Here is a 14,114-nt window from a genome sequence, read left to right as displayed (position 1 = left end):
GCCAAGGTTTCTCACGTTATCACTCATCCCACATGACTTCGCTTTCATGGGTTAACACTTGATTCACACCATTTCTATAGAACAGCACGAATATTCTCGCATTTTACTTATGAGAAAAACCGAATGCAAGTGTTGTTCTTATTCACTATTATTTTCTGTGCTTGAGAAGTATGCTTATCACTTATCAGTCATGTCACAGAACTTAAAATCTAATATTTCCGGATATATTTTACAGGCGTTCTTTTCTTGAGCATATGGTCTCAAATTTAATTATTGCATTTTCTTAACTTATCTGTTGTAAAGAATCATACCAAGAGGATGGCTGTGCTAAGTAACGTCACTTGGGTCACTTGGGCGCTGAGCATTTATACGACTTATGGCGCCTCTTTGAGTTCATAGCATTGTTTTTGTTAATATATTAGGTTTATTTCTTCATAATCTTACTCATAAATTACAAACTGAACACAGGAAATAGAAAGCAAAAGAGAAGGAACCTAAGAAAATATGATAAAATCTTTTAATCATTTGTATTTTTCCTAAATATACAAAACTGAGGTCTTTACATAAGGAATTTGCTAGAGAAAATGGGATAATTTAGTAGGTGACAAGTATTTCTGCACTTTTTTTTTCTTTTACCTTTTTTTTACTTGTTTTTCACAATTTGTCGTTCATAGTGAGTGCCTTACCAGCGATGAACCAATTTGAAACATTTTTTTTCAGCAATATATCCGCAACATGTTTATTTACACACAAACAGTCTAAAACAGAGCAGAACTCCCTTTCACCTATCCAGGCTTAGTCACACAGATATTTTTTACATATTTTTTACAATTTGTTGTTCACAGTGCCATACAGGGATGAACAAAATTGTCTATGAACCATTGTAAAAAAATGTTTTAGCAATACCACTTCAGAGTCCATATTGAACACCTCAGAAGGATGAACAGAAATAGCTGCAGGAAAGTTGAGAAAGAAGTAGAGAGAGAAAAAGGAAGAAGCCACTCAGGGAGTAACCACCGGAGCACCTACTGCCGACGTTGGACAGTTGGAGAACATACCAACTGGTACAGTACTCAAAGGTGCACCTACTGACACGCTATAAACTGTGGAACCAATGGGAACCAAATAAGGAAGATTACCAGCTAACCTAGTGAAAGGAGAGGCTGAGGACACATTCGGCACTGATACACTCAATGATGATGTAGACGAATCGCCAACTGCTGATGCACCTGCAAGAAACCGCGGCGGACACATTACATCTCAAACCCATTAAAGGATGAATATACAGAGTTGCGGAAGACTCCGCACCGCCTGTGAAGCATCTGGACCAGCAGACTGAGAACTACAGGACCCATGGAAGGTGCTAAGAAGACAGCCCCGCCAAAAGTACACCTTCCCTCAACTCTGAAGAGAGAGAGGGAGCCGTCGAAACCCCCACATTACAAGATTGAACTGATGAAAATTCTTTTGCTCTGCTGTGTTAATGGCAAAAAAACAGGATGGGCAAAAAAACAGGATGGGCAAAAGAAGACTCTGCAGCGACCTCCAAAGAATGACCCGATAAAGAAGATTGTGTAAAGACATTAGAAGAAGGTTTAGAAAAAATTGGGGGATAGAAAACTCAGAAGCAACAGAAGAGACGGTTGTTTTTAGAGAAAGAAACTAAACCGACTCTGTTCCCCTTTGATAACCTTGACAAACATCATTAGCAAACTCAGGAAAGTTCTTCAAGACATGATCGTGAAAACAGGTAGTATTCAAGTTACAATAATTCATCTTATGATAATTCGATTTTACGATGGGGTTAGCAATTATTACTGGTATGACAATATTTTGAAAATACGTATTTCTATATTTCGCGTGCAGCGGGCACAGGCAGCAGCATGCAATCAGGCAGCAAGAGAGGCCAATTTGCAATCGTCTTACTTTTTTACCCCTCTATCTTTATACCATCTTCAAAGTTCAATAAGTTTAAAACAGTTCAAGAGAATGAAGAAAGTATTGTCTTAACGTTATACCTGTTGTATAAATGTGTAAAGCCATGAACAACCGAACGAGAAACCACTTTTGTTTTCAAATACAACTGAATCCGATAACAACAACATCCATTTTGCTTGTATTACAACCATCGCACGACTGTAATCATTTACCATAGGCATGTTATAAATGTTGTTATGTAGAATAGGACTGATATAATTTTATGTAATAACTTTACTTGATGTGAGCTCGTCATGGCAATATACTTTTAAATTTAAATGCAATGTGTAGCTGAAGCTGATAAGGTAATATTCAGTTTGCAAATGACTAATATCGTGCATTGGCAACATGGATAAAACTCCCAAACTTTGATATGAACTCAAACACAGCCAAGGTTAAAACAGAGAAAATTTAATCAAAACTACTTGGCATGAAAGAGCACATTTTAATGTTGTTTTCACACCGATAAAAAACAAATAACGTAAAGCACATATTACCGATGAAAGCAAGTGAAAACAAATAGAATCGCTGGATTTTACGCAATCTATTAACGAAAAAAAAATCTAGTCCACAATGAGATGTATTAAAGTCAAATTTTGAATTAAAAACACGTCGCATACTGAAAAATGACTTCGCTTCACATAAGTAAAGTACATATCTAGATATTCATTTATTCTTAGAAACAAGAACATTTGCTGAGAACAAGGTGGTTATCCAGTCAATCAAGCATAAACCCAGGAGAAAAGACGTTAATAACAGGCTAAGTCATAATCTGATATCCAAAATTCAAAAATTCTTTAAATGGGGGTCAGGCTAAATGACCAAAAGTTCACCTGATACAGGAACACACATCCACAAAGCATGGCGAAATAATATAACAATTGGGGATGGCGGCCTCTGTTGGCCGATATTTACATCAGCGTTGCCAACAGTACCTCGGGTAACTCGTTTGACAAGATTTTACCTACAGCATTGGTAGAAGTGACAGTTAATTACCCACTCTGTGGGTAAAATGATGGGGATATAGTTCGGGCTGGTCAGTGACCAGGGCTAATTCAAGTGTTCAGGGAGTGTATTGAAATATTACATTTACAACCAGCATAGTATCCTAAAAGACAAGAACAAAAACCAACAGCAACCCCTTGGTTCAATAAGACATCATGTGAAACAGATGCATTACATTCCCCCTTGAAGTTGGAAGGCAGGAAAACTTGGAAGGGGGGCTATCACCAAAAAAAAGGGTTCGTGGGTTTGTATATTTAACTCATTTAATAATTAAAGTCAATTAATTATTAACATCAACCACTATATTATATATATATATATATATATAATATATTAATTCAAAATAACAAAATAAAGATCCATCGGGAAAGGCGTGAGATTAACGGCTAGTCAGCAAGAGCTCACATCTCTCATACATACGTCTCCATCGGAAGACGGCCGAAAGCAAAGTGGAGTGTTTACATCCAGGCAGGCAGGCCTATCCACCTACCATGCGGTAGTTACTGCTTAACCACCTTGTTCAAGAATTTAACGGCCATATTCCAGCCTACGCTGAAAGTAATTCCTAATGTAAACAACCAAGGGATTGTATATCGTGTAGGAACAAAGAAAAACTAAACAAGTTCAAATCTCCTGGCCAGGATGGGTTTCATACAAGAGAAATTAAAGAGTTATAGGAGGAGATAGTTCCTCACCTATGTAAACTCTACAAAGTGCAGAACAAAGAAAGGCACCTAAAGGATGGAAACTAGGTAATTTGCCCCCAGTTTACAAAAAAGGTCCAATAGAAGAGCCAGGAAATTACAGACCAATCTGTCTAACATCAGTCCCTTGTAAGTTTTGAGTACATAAATTGCAGATCAAATTGTGGATCACATTGATAGAAACCTGTTGTTAAACAGTCAACACAGCTTCAGACAAAACAGATCCTGCCTATCAAACCTTCTGGGAGATTTTCCATAACATGCTATACTCTACTTAGATTTCCAAAAGACCTTTGACAAAGTTCCACACAAGAAACTAATGACAAAAGTTAGAGCTTTAGGAATTGTAGGAGAAACAGCAGACTGGATCGAAGACTGGCTAATAGAAAACAGAGTCGTAATAAATGGTGAAGAATCAGAATGTGCAGACGTGACAAGCGGAGTTCCTAAAGGTTCTGTCCTTGGCCTGCTCTTGTTCTTTATTTATATCAATGACATTGATGTAGGATTAACTAGCAGGATAGCCAAATTTGCAGATGACACCAAGCTAAGTGTACAGGCAGCAGACCCAGAGAGAGTAGAAAGTTTAAGAAATGACCTAAAGAAAAAAGGAGAATGCGGTAAATGCCTTTTAACTTTGATAGGTGTAAATGTTACAAATAGGAAAAAGCACCCCTCATGCCAACTTCAAGCTGCTTGGGAATTACATAAATACTGTAGAACAAGAAGAGGACCTTGAAGTTATTATTACCAAGGACTTAAAATCCACAAAATAATGCATAAAAGTTGAAAAGAAGGCACAGAAATTGGTGGGATACATAAGGAGGCAGTTCAAATAGTACAGAAACAAGGAAACAGTGCTGCAGCTCTACACATCAGTAGTTAGACCTCATCTTGAATATGCATAGTTTGGTCGCCAACACTAAGAAAGGACAGACTAGAAAGGAAACAAGCAGGAGCCACAAAGTTAATTTCATCTATCAGGTAAATAGGTTACTAAAGACGACAAGAGAGCCTGAACATGTATGACTTAGGAACACAACGATTACAAGGACAACTAATAGAGACATTCAAAATACTGAAAGGTATTACAAAAGTAGACAGGAACCTATTTATGTTAAACGAAAACCAAACAAGCAATAATGGATGGCAATTAGAACTGAAGAGATACAACACTGCTCATTGTAGGAACTTCTTCACATACAAGATATGTGACAGATGGAACTTCCACCAGAAGTTGCAAACAGCAACAATGTGGAAGAGTTTCAAAGAAAGTTAGACAAAATCATTTCAACACTGAATGAACATTAAAACCTGCTCCTAGAGATAAGTGAGCATATGATGTCTCCTCAGATGGACTAATAAATCTTTGAGACATCCTAATCCTTGTAACTCCTTGTAACTCCTCAGACCGAGAGACATGCCACTGCCTTTGAACTGGATCATCTTTGCTTACCTTCCAGACCACCTCTTCGAGCATCAACACAACATCTGGATCTACATTACTGTCCCATGACCCACCACCCGCTTGTCTCTTCACATTGCTAGAAGCTACTCATAGCCAATTTTCTACAAATTGAAAACAACTCTCAACATCTCATCCAAAATCTCTAGGATGATATTTTCACTTGCAAAATACCAAATACAATCTTTCCTACTTATCTTAAGACTCAAAGCAACACTCCAAGCAAAAGTTTCAGGTGGTTTAGCTCTCAATCCATTCAGTTTTAAATATGTGACCAACTCAGAAGCTGGCACCTGAGTTTTGTCAACCAAAATGGCATTGATGTTACTTTGCATTCCACGCCACTCCCTTTGATAACATCATCCCCAGTATGAAACTCTACAAACTTGTTCAGCTCTCTGAAGTCCAGCATTGGTCTTACTTTGTTTTTAGTTGGTTGCTTTTCAGCCATTAATGGCAAGACCCCATCCTCAAGCAGCTTGTCCCAGGCGAGCAAAATACCCTCTTCATTCCATCTATCTATTTCCTTCTCAAATTCCTACTCTTCCATTCATCCTAACCATTACCATAACAACTAATCTCATTCGTTAACTCTATTTCCCTCGGCCTCTATAGAACACAACATGGCTACTTAGTTTACGCATTCTCTCCCCAATCCAAAACTCGTGTTGCCAACCGTGAGGTAATTACCCAACACATGGGAGTAATTCAGCCTCAGATCTATAGGTCTGAAGGGTAATGGGGTAATGTCACGAAATCTTAGCTAAATATAGGGTAATTTCGAGATGTTTGTCACGAAAAACTAGTGCACAAGTTTTCTGTGATGTATTTCCCACCCATCCTTACATTTCCCACTTTTCATTGTAAAGCGCAACAGAATGGTTCGTTTTTGTGAGGAATTCCTCTCACAACGATTTTATTTTCTAATATTTTTGTCTATTCACTTGTTTCCATGCCATTTTTCTTTTATTATAGTTATTAGTGTCTGTCTCATAAGAAATTATTGATTGATCTTCACTGCGTATTGCCGTCTGTCAGGTAATCGACAGACAGGAACTATGTTACTGTATTTGTATTCATGTGAAAACCAAATAAATTCGTATGCCCATATGTTTTGTAAAGATATGTACGTCTACATTGCATGACATAATAAGGGTGAAAGAACCACATCTATTCGAGAATGACGCTCTTAACATTATTTTATCTGATTTTGCTATGTTCTAGTACGTAGTATCTGTGGTGCGGTTAGCACTGAAAAGATGGTTTTACACAAAGACGAAGTCTTTTGACATAAACGTCAGTAGACGTTTTAGTAACGAAGTATAATTACTGTTTTAGTTATGATAATTTATTTGTCTTTATATATATGAAATTGTTCTTGGTGAATGTATTGCGCATATTACGTATGGTAAGAGTTGGTGTCATTGGGTCTTGTTTGTGCATCTCGCCAGAGAAGCCACACCAAACGCGGCGAGCGTGGAGGTTGGAGGGAAGAGGTTCCCGCGGCGGTTTGAATCATAGGTATCTTATGCGGGTGGCCACACAAGACTAGCGGGACGGCTCGACCAAGATGGAATATGTTATTCCATCTTGGGCTCGACCCTCTGCAGTTGCCGCCAGGCGATGTAACATGTTTTAAAATACCGCGGCGGTTCAGGCGTCTTCAACCGAAACAACCCCATTTTCTATATGATTAGGGAGGGACTATGTTACTTGAATGGTTACTTCCCTTTATTGATTATATTGATAACTATGTTGTGAAGTTAGTTCCCGTATTAAGGAACTTTCATTTGTAACCTAGAAATTGTTTAAAGCATATTATCATTGTTAAGTAACTGATATTAGCATAGAAACGATTAAGTTTTAAGCGACTACATTTATTATCTATTCAGTAAAATATCGAGTTAATTATTCCATATCTGTAATGCATGCTTAAATTAGCAGTTATTTCAGCACCTCTCATTTGTGAACTTTCAGAATGCGTTCAATGAGTTCTTATATAGTCTAAATACTTTCCCAGGGGATGAGTTCATCACTGAATTTAAAGTGAATATAAGAAAAGGACCACACTACGTAAATAGACCCTCCGACTTGACATGGTCACTAACGTGCAGATGAACTGGCAATCAGTTGCCGAAGTGTCACCTGTTCAGCGGTAGTGGCTACATAAGAATCATTTAATTGGGGAGGTGTTTCGGAAGAGAGCTTGGTGGGATCCCTGTGATCCATTCCATAAAATTACTTTTTTTCAAGAAATGGAAGAGGAGTAGAACGAGTGGCCCTCAGATGTAGCCATCGGTGTCATGCATTCGACCCCCAAACACTTAAAGGTGCCAACTATTATGCACTCAGCCACTCAAATAATCCTTGTCCATCTGCATAGACTTGATAACTATACGAATCCTCAGTGCAGCAGTATCTCTTATTTATGAAATATTCGTGGTACTTTGTACTGTACTTTCTTTATTAATGTTAACAATGAAGCAAAACTGATTTTTCCTTGTGTTACTTTCTTTTATGTAGTTTCCATTAAACTATTTTGTTTTAAATACCGGTAAATCGTTTTATTTCAACATAATTCAGACAATAATCAATTATACGTCTTATATAATCTGCAATTAATTCTCGCTCTTTTGTTTTTCTAAGTATCTTTAAGGAAGTAACCCTATATGCTGTTAGTTTTGCAATAATGAAAAGTTAAAATCCACATTATCTTTTCATTTCCCCTAAAGTAATAACTATATGGGAAGTAAAAATATATATATATATGGATTTTAACCTTTTATTATCAAAAAATTCACTGCCAAGCAAAGAACCAAAAGACCGTTGGGTTATACGTACTCTATCGTCAAGTTTGACACGATTTCTATTAAAGGCAATTTCCTATCCAAACGTTACTTTGCAAAGAAGTATATCTTTGACTGCTGAGAGTGACGCGCGGGAGGGAAGGAGGGAGGGTGGCGTTTCTGGTGTGGCCATGTGTAGTTTTGACGCTGCTCTCCCGCCCGAGACGTGCCTGCAACCTCGACGCTCCCCGCGCCCGGTGTGGCCTTACCCTTAGGAGGGAAAAGAAGGGTAGTAGTTCGCCCCTCTGAACGCTCCTTTGCGTGCCCCTCTAGGGGTGTGTATGCGTATGTGCGTAGTACACTGTATGGGCATGATATCGCCCAAAATTGTATTGACACACACCACCAATTAATTCACTACATTTAATAAATATGTTGAAGTTGCACACTATTATATTTGGAATTTATTTTTGACAACGAAGTTGATAATTATTGTAGAGTTTTTTATGTTCATGAAAACCTTGTACGTCAGTTCTGCATTCGTGGTAATTGTATAACTTGTCTCCTTTTCCCCAACAAAACCCGAATGCAGGACAGAACGAACAGCTTCTTGGCTAAACTTTTGAGGTGGCCTGTTATCTAGTGTTGTGTAGTGATGTGTGTGAATTTAGAAAGGGCGATTGCCCTGATTCTTTGAATTTTGTCGTAATTTGTTTCATTTGAGTGCCATTTATTTACAATTCCCCTTGAGTGATTAATTTCATTTGTCACTTATATGTTATTACTTTTATATGTTTAACTTTTAGTTATTAAATTAATTTTAACTTTACATTTATCAAATGCGTTTCAATATCCCTCAATTTTATTTCATTTTTCCTATGTTTCAGTTTTGTGGATGGTGAATATGAATTGATCTGATAAACCATTATTGTGTTCGTACTTTAAGGTTATGCAAATAACCTTTAGAAACGAGATAACACAGCGGTCCTCTAAGGTCTGAAAATCAACCTGTGAGTACTCGCAACATTTAGAGAGAGAGAGAGAGGCACGTACCTCTCGTCGTATCTTGTATAGCGATTTATGATCTGAGTTCATGTCTACAAGGACTGCTCAGTAAGTGAAAGTACTTAATTGTGGTACTATTCATTAACGATATTGATGTGTTATCCTCGTTAATAATGAATTGGGTTCAGAGATATCTCCCCGTAATTTAGAAACTGCAAAGGGAGTTATGTGGAGTTGTTACATAAGGCTTTTACAGCGGTTTTTGACCAAGTAACAACGTTAAGCATATAATACAGTCCACTATAAGTCCATCTTTTCGCCACAGCTTCTCTCCCTTCTTGGTCCTTCGAACCGGATGTTTAAACACTTCCAAATTAGTTATTCTGGATACTGAACACATTATTTTGGACTTTGTAACTTGGAATCAGATCATTCTATATCACCATCGTTTGTTATTAGATTGTTTACAGCCCCTTTCCCTTAGTTAGAGTCATTTTATGCTGGCACATAGTTTTTTGAACAACCACACACACACACACACACGACAACCAAAGATAAAAGGTCGACAACTAGGTGAGTGTCATTCTCCTTTTTTGAAGGTAGATGTGGTTCACATATAAGTATTAAGATGTAACGAGAAGATGTGTATTCTTCTGTCTCATTGCAATTTGACCTTTGAATAAGTTTTGTAATACGGTATTGACCCGAATTATTTTTGTAGAACACAGATTGTTGACTTGAATGTTTTTCTGTGTATTAGTGTTTTTCAATTAAATGTTGTTACTTCAGTATTATTGAGATTTATATTGTAATTGTTATTGTCAACTTTGTAAGGTGATTTTGCCTTAAAATTTTCACCATGGACACAGACAATTGTAGAAATTCACTCATTTTGTATGAGGCTGCTATAAGTGAAATCGAACGACGTTTGAATGAGGTAAAATGTGTTGAACAGTTGTCTACAGCAGTAATTAAGCTGCGTTTAGGGTCCCTTCAGAAGGCAGCTGATTCACTACAGACAGCAGCTTTTGAATATTATAAGGAGATTAAGGGTCATGAATTAGTAAATGCTATAACGAGGACTAACAGTTACCTCTCTAGCGCGGACAACGAAATCTCCAAACTCACCGATCGGTTAGCAGCACTCACACCTGCGCCCGCCCCAGCGCCCGCGCCCACACCTGTTAATCCGACACCTGCGGTACCTGCTACCCCTAGTATTCCACAACCTAAGTTGCCTCAAATTACGATACCTACTTTTGATGGCAAAATTGAGCAGTGGTATCCTTTTTGGACTGTTTTTAAAGCAGTTATTCATGATAGGCAGGACATGAATGATGTCATCAAGTTTACTATGCTGACTAGTTATCTTAAGGGTAAGGCATGTGAAACCGTTGAGGGTTTAGCTATAACTCCAGCTAATTATACTGCAGCAATAAGCTTACTGAAAACTCGTTTTTCCAACGTTGGGAAATTAGAAGAGAACTTAACAAATCGGCTGTTAAGTTTACCGCACCCTGAGCATGATGCAGAGCAATTGATGGATTTCCTTATGAAATGGAATAGCATCGTTCATCAGTCAGACGCTTTACCAGTATTACGAGTGGCGATTCTAACAAGAAAGCAATTATCAAGCGGTGTTTATCAAAAGAAACATTACAAGCCTTGTATCAGAGATATGATACTTGTGAACTCAGTGTAGATCAATTGAGATAGGGCATTGAGAAATTAATTGAGCATTTAGGTAGAAGTAATATGCATAACCCCACGCCATCACCATCCAACCCAGTTAAGAGTGGCAAGGATCGTAACACGAGTTCGAAAAACGAGCGTCAAGCTAATTCGCCTAGTAGTGCTTTCAGAACTAATGTTAGAAATACCCCTAAGAAAATAACTTTTTCATGTTGTTTTTGTCAAGGCGAACACAGCGGTAAGGTCTGCACGAAATACAATACTTTAGAGACTAGAAGAGCTCGTATTAATGAATTACAACTGTGCTTTGGTTGTTTAAGAAAGGGTCATCGTTTATTTGAATGTAACAGTAAGAGTAAGACATATTGTTTTAACTGTAATGGTAAACATCATACATTCCTATGTGCTAGACTATTACCTAATTCTACGAGCGTCAATGTCAATTCGTCTCAGCAACCTTCTAGCACCAAATCAGGTCATAGTAGAGTTGATAATAAGCCTATAAAAACTGCTCGATCGCAGCCTAGTTTCAGTACTGGCCAGAAATCTGCGGCCACGAGTAATCAGAGTAATTCTCAGAATAATGTTAATAGTAATCAAGTAGCTTTGAAAAATGTCGCATCTCTTCGACCAACAGCGTTACCGACAGCCACCCTTCTATTGAGTAATGATGGGAATCGGATCCCGGTTCGAGCATTTTTAGACAGCGGATCTCAAAGAACGTTCATTAACCCAGATGTTGTTGAGAAATTGAACTTAGTGCCCATAAAACAAGTGGAACTTACATAAATTCCGTTTGGAGATAATGTTGAAACTAAAATGTTTGATGTAGTAAGAGTAATGGTTCGAGCAGGTACTAAACGTATCAAATTAAATGCTGTTGTTTGTAATCATGTTAACACTTCCATAAACACACCTGGTCTACACAACGTGTATCTGCGATTGCAAGAACGAGGTGTTAAACTGGCAGATAAGAATATTGAATCAGATACCCTCAGTGATATAGGTTTGATTATTGGTGCTGATTATTATAATGCATTTGTGTATTGTCACGATATGACTGATGATGTATGTTTGCTTGGTAGCACTGCCGGTGCTGTTATTTTTGGTCCTATACCCAATTGGGCTTGTAATGTTATCAGTGATGATGAAAATGTAAGATCTGTAATAAGTACAGAGTATAGTTTGCTCGTGAGTCACTGCTTCTGTAAATCCTCTTGACGATGAGGATATTTCTAGACTGGTCATTAGATACAATCGGCATCGGGAAGGATGCGAGATCCTATAACAATCAAGCAGCGATCGAACATTTCAGTGAGACTATTGTAAAGACTGATAAAAAATATACGATTGATTTACCATTTAAGAGCGATGCCAGACCCCCTACAGGTTATAGAAAAGCCTTAGGTCAATTATATTCACTTAAGAGAACCTTTCAGTCTAAACCAGTCATGTTTGATCAATATCAGTCTGTTTTAGATAAGTATGTTAAGTTAGGATTTATTGAGGAGGTAAAGTTAGAAGATAACTCCTTTGATCCAGTTGATGGCATTAATCATTATTTACCTCGCCAATCAGTTTTTAAGGAATCTGCTACGACTCCAATTAGGATAGTTTTCAATGCTAGTAGTAAGGAGTCACACCATGCAAAGTCCCTCAATGATTGTTTACATGCGGGACCTAATCTGGCGAAGAAATTGACAGATATGCTGCTGGAATTTCGTCAGAACAAATATGCTGTAGTAGCAGACATAAGTAAAGCTTTCCTTAGAATAGGAATTAATGAAAATCACAGAGATTTCACAAGATTCTTATGGTTTGCTGATAGAGATTTTAAGCATGTCAAGACTTTTAGATTTAAAGTTTTATTGTTTGGAGCAACTTGTTCACCTTTTCTGCTGAATCAGACAATACAGTATCATTTGCAAAACCATTCAGATCCCATTGCCAGTTCAGTAAAGAAGTCCTTTTATGTGGATAACTTTATGAAAACTTATGAGAAATGTGAAGATTTAGAACTCGAGAGTAATAAGGTAAACCAAATTATGTTGGAAGCTAATATGCCTTTGGGAGAATGGGCTAGCCATTTGAGTTCATCTAATGATAAACATAGCCCTGATACTGTCAACTTGAATGCAGTAAAACTACTCGGTCTCTTGTGGGATACCTGTAATGACTCATTGAGTGTAAAGATGCCTTCTCAGATTGTTACATATTTGAATAATCTAGGAAATGTTTGTACTTTGACTAAGAGAACGGTTGTGTCTCTCCTTTCAACCATCTTTGATCCTTTGGGAATATTAACGCCCGTAACAATCAAGGGAAAACTATTTGTGAAGAAATTGTGGGATCTGAAAACTGACTGGGATGACGAACTGATGATGGATTTAAAGAAAGAGTTCAATGAATTGTTAAACCAACTCGGTTCTATTGAGGAGATCAAGGTCCCTAGGTCTTGTTTTAATGAAGGAACTTGTAGCTTACATGTATTTGTTGATGCCTCTCATGTGGCTTATGGAGCCTGTGCGTATGTTGTTAGCAGTAAGCACACAAGTCACTTGCTAATTAGTAAGTCTCGAGTAGCTCCGAGCCCCCCACTCACTATCCCCCGTCAAGAATTACGTACTTGCTCTGACTATAGGCATGCGCCTAGCTGTTCATTTGTTAGAGATTTTTGGGGATAAATTTTCAGATTGTACTGTTTGGAGTGACTCACGAGTAGCTTTGAGTTGGGTATTTTATGAAAGATCTAAAGAAGTGTTTGTAATCAACAGAGTAAAGGAAATCAAGGACTTGAAGTCCAGTCTTAACATCAGGTTGTTATATGTCAAGAGCAAGGATAATCCTGCTGATTTAGTTACACGAGGTATTTCAATGTCTCTTTTGAGTAAGTCAGGTTTGTGGTTTCATGGCCCGACCTGGATTATTGACAAAAATAAGTTTCCAGAACAAGAGGATGTAGTTTACATAGAGTCTGTTAATGTAAATGAAATTATTGTAGATCCAGTTTTGAGAAACCCTGATGATGATGTACTTGTATTTAAATGTTCTGAGTTCTCCTCATTGAAACACGCATTAAGGATTGTAGGTAGATTGATCTTGTTTGGGAGAAGAGTATTTCCTGATAAATTCAGGGAAAGTAATAATTTACTTGTTTTAATCAGAATCATGCAGTGTCAAGCTTTTCCAACGCTATATTATGCGTTGACTAATGGATGGATGGATGGATTATGAAATTTAGGGACAAGCCCAAGCACTGGGACCTATAATGGTCATTCAGCGCTGTAATGGAATGAAATAAATAATCTGATAATTAATGAAATGTAATTGAACGTGATGATAATCTGATGGGAATGAAACTTAAAACCTTATTTCATTTAAAAAAAATAATAAATAAAAAAAATTTAAAAAAAATTATATTTTTTTATATTAAAATACAATTAAAAGTATAACCGCATACACTTGTGTGTATTAGGTGAA

The 14,114-nt window shown here is 37.4% G+C and overlaps 1 protein-coding gene across 1 annotated transcript; it reads left to right on the top strand.

The window, feature by feature from the left end:
* The first annotated feature begins 11,453 nt into the window (after window positions 1-11,453).
* Window positions 11,454-13,868, top strand: LOC135207371 (uncharacterized). Its single transcript, XM_064239099.1, has 3 exons — window positions 11,454-11,789; window positions 12,002-13,202; window positions 13,327-13,868. Exons 1-3 carry the CDS (start codon window positions 11,454-11,456, stop codon window positions 13,866-13,868), a joined length of 2,079 nt encoding a protein of 692 aa, XP_064095169.1.
* The last annotated feature ends 246 nt before the right edge of the window (window positions 13,869-14,114 follow it).

Source organism: Macrobrachium nipponense, chromosome 32, assembly GCF_015104395.2.
Source record: "Macrobrachium nipponense isolate FS-2020 chromosome 32, ASM1510439v2, whole genome shotgun sequence".
Taxonomy (NCBI): domain Eukaryota; kingdom Metazoa; phylum Arthropoda; class Malacostraca; order Decapoda; family Palaemonidae; genus Macrobrachium; species Macrobrachium nipponense.
The sequence above is the reverse complement of the archived record's forward strand: the minus strand, read 5'-3'. Positions and strand labels throughout refer to the sequence as shown.

Coding starts and splice junctions, on each gene's coding strand:
- LOC135207371 (XM_064239099.1), top strand. CDS start 11,454: ATGTTTGATGTAGTAAGAGTAATGGTTCGAGCAGGTACTAAACGTATC. Junction 11,790..12,001: donor TTATCAGTGATGATGAAAAT/GTAAGATCTGTA, acceptor TTACCATTTAAG/AGCGATGCCAGACCCCCTAC. Junction 13,203..13,326: donor CACAAGTCACTTGCTAATTA/GTAAGTCTCGAG, acceptor ATAAATTTTCAG/ATTGTACTGTTTGGAGTGAC.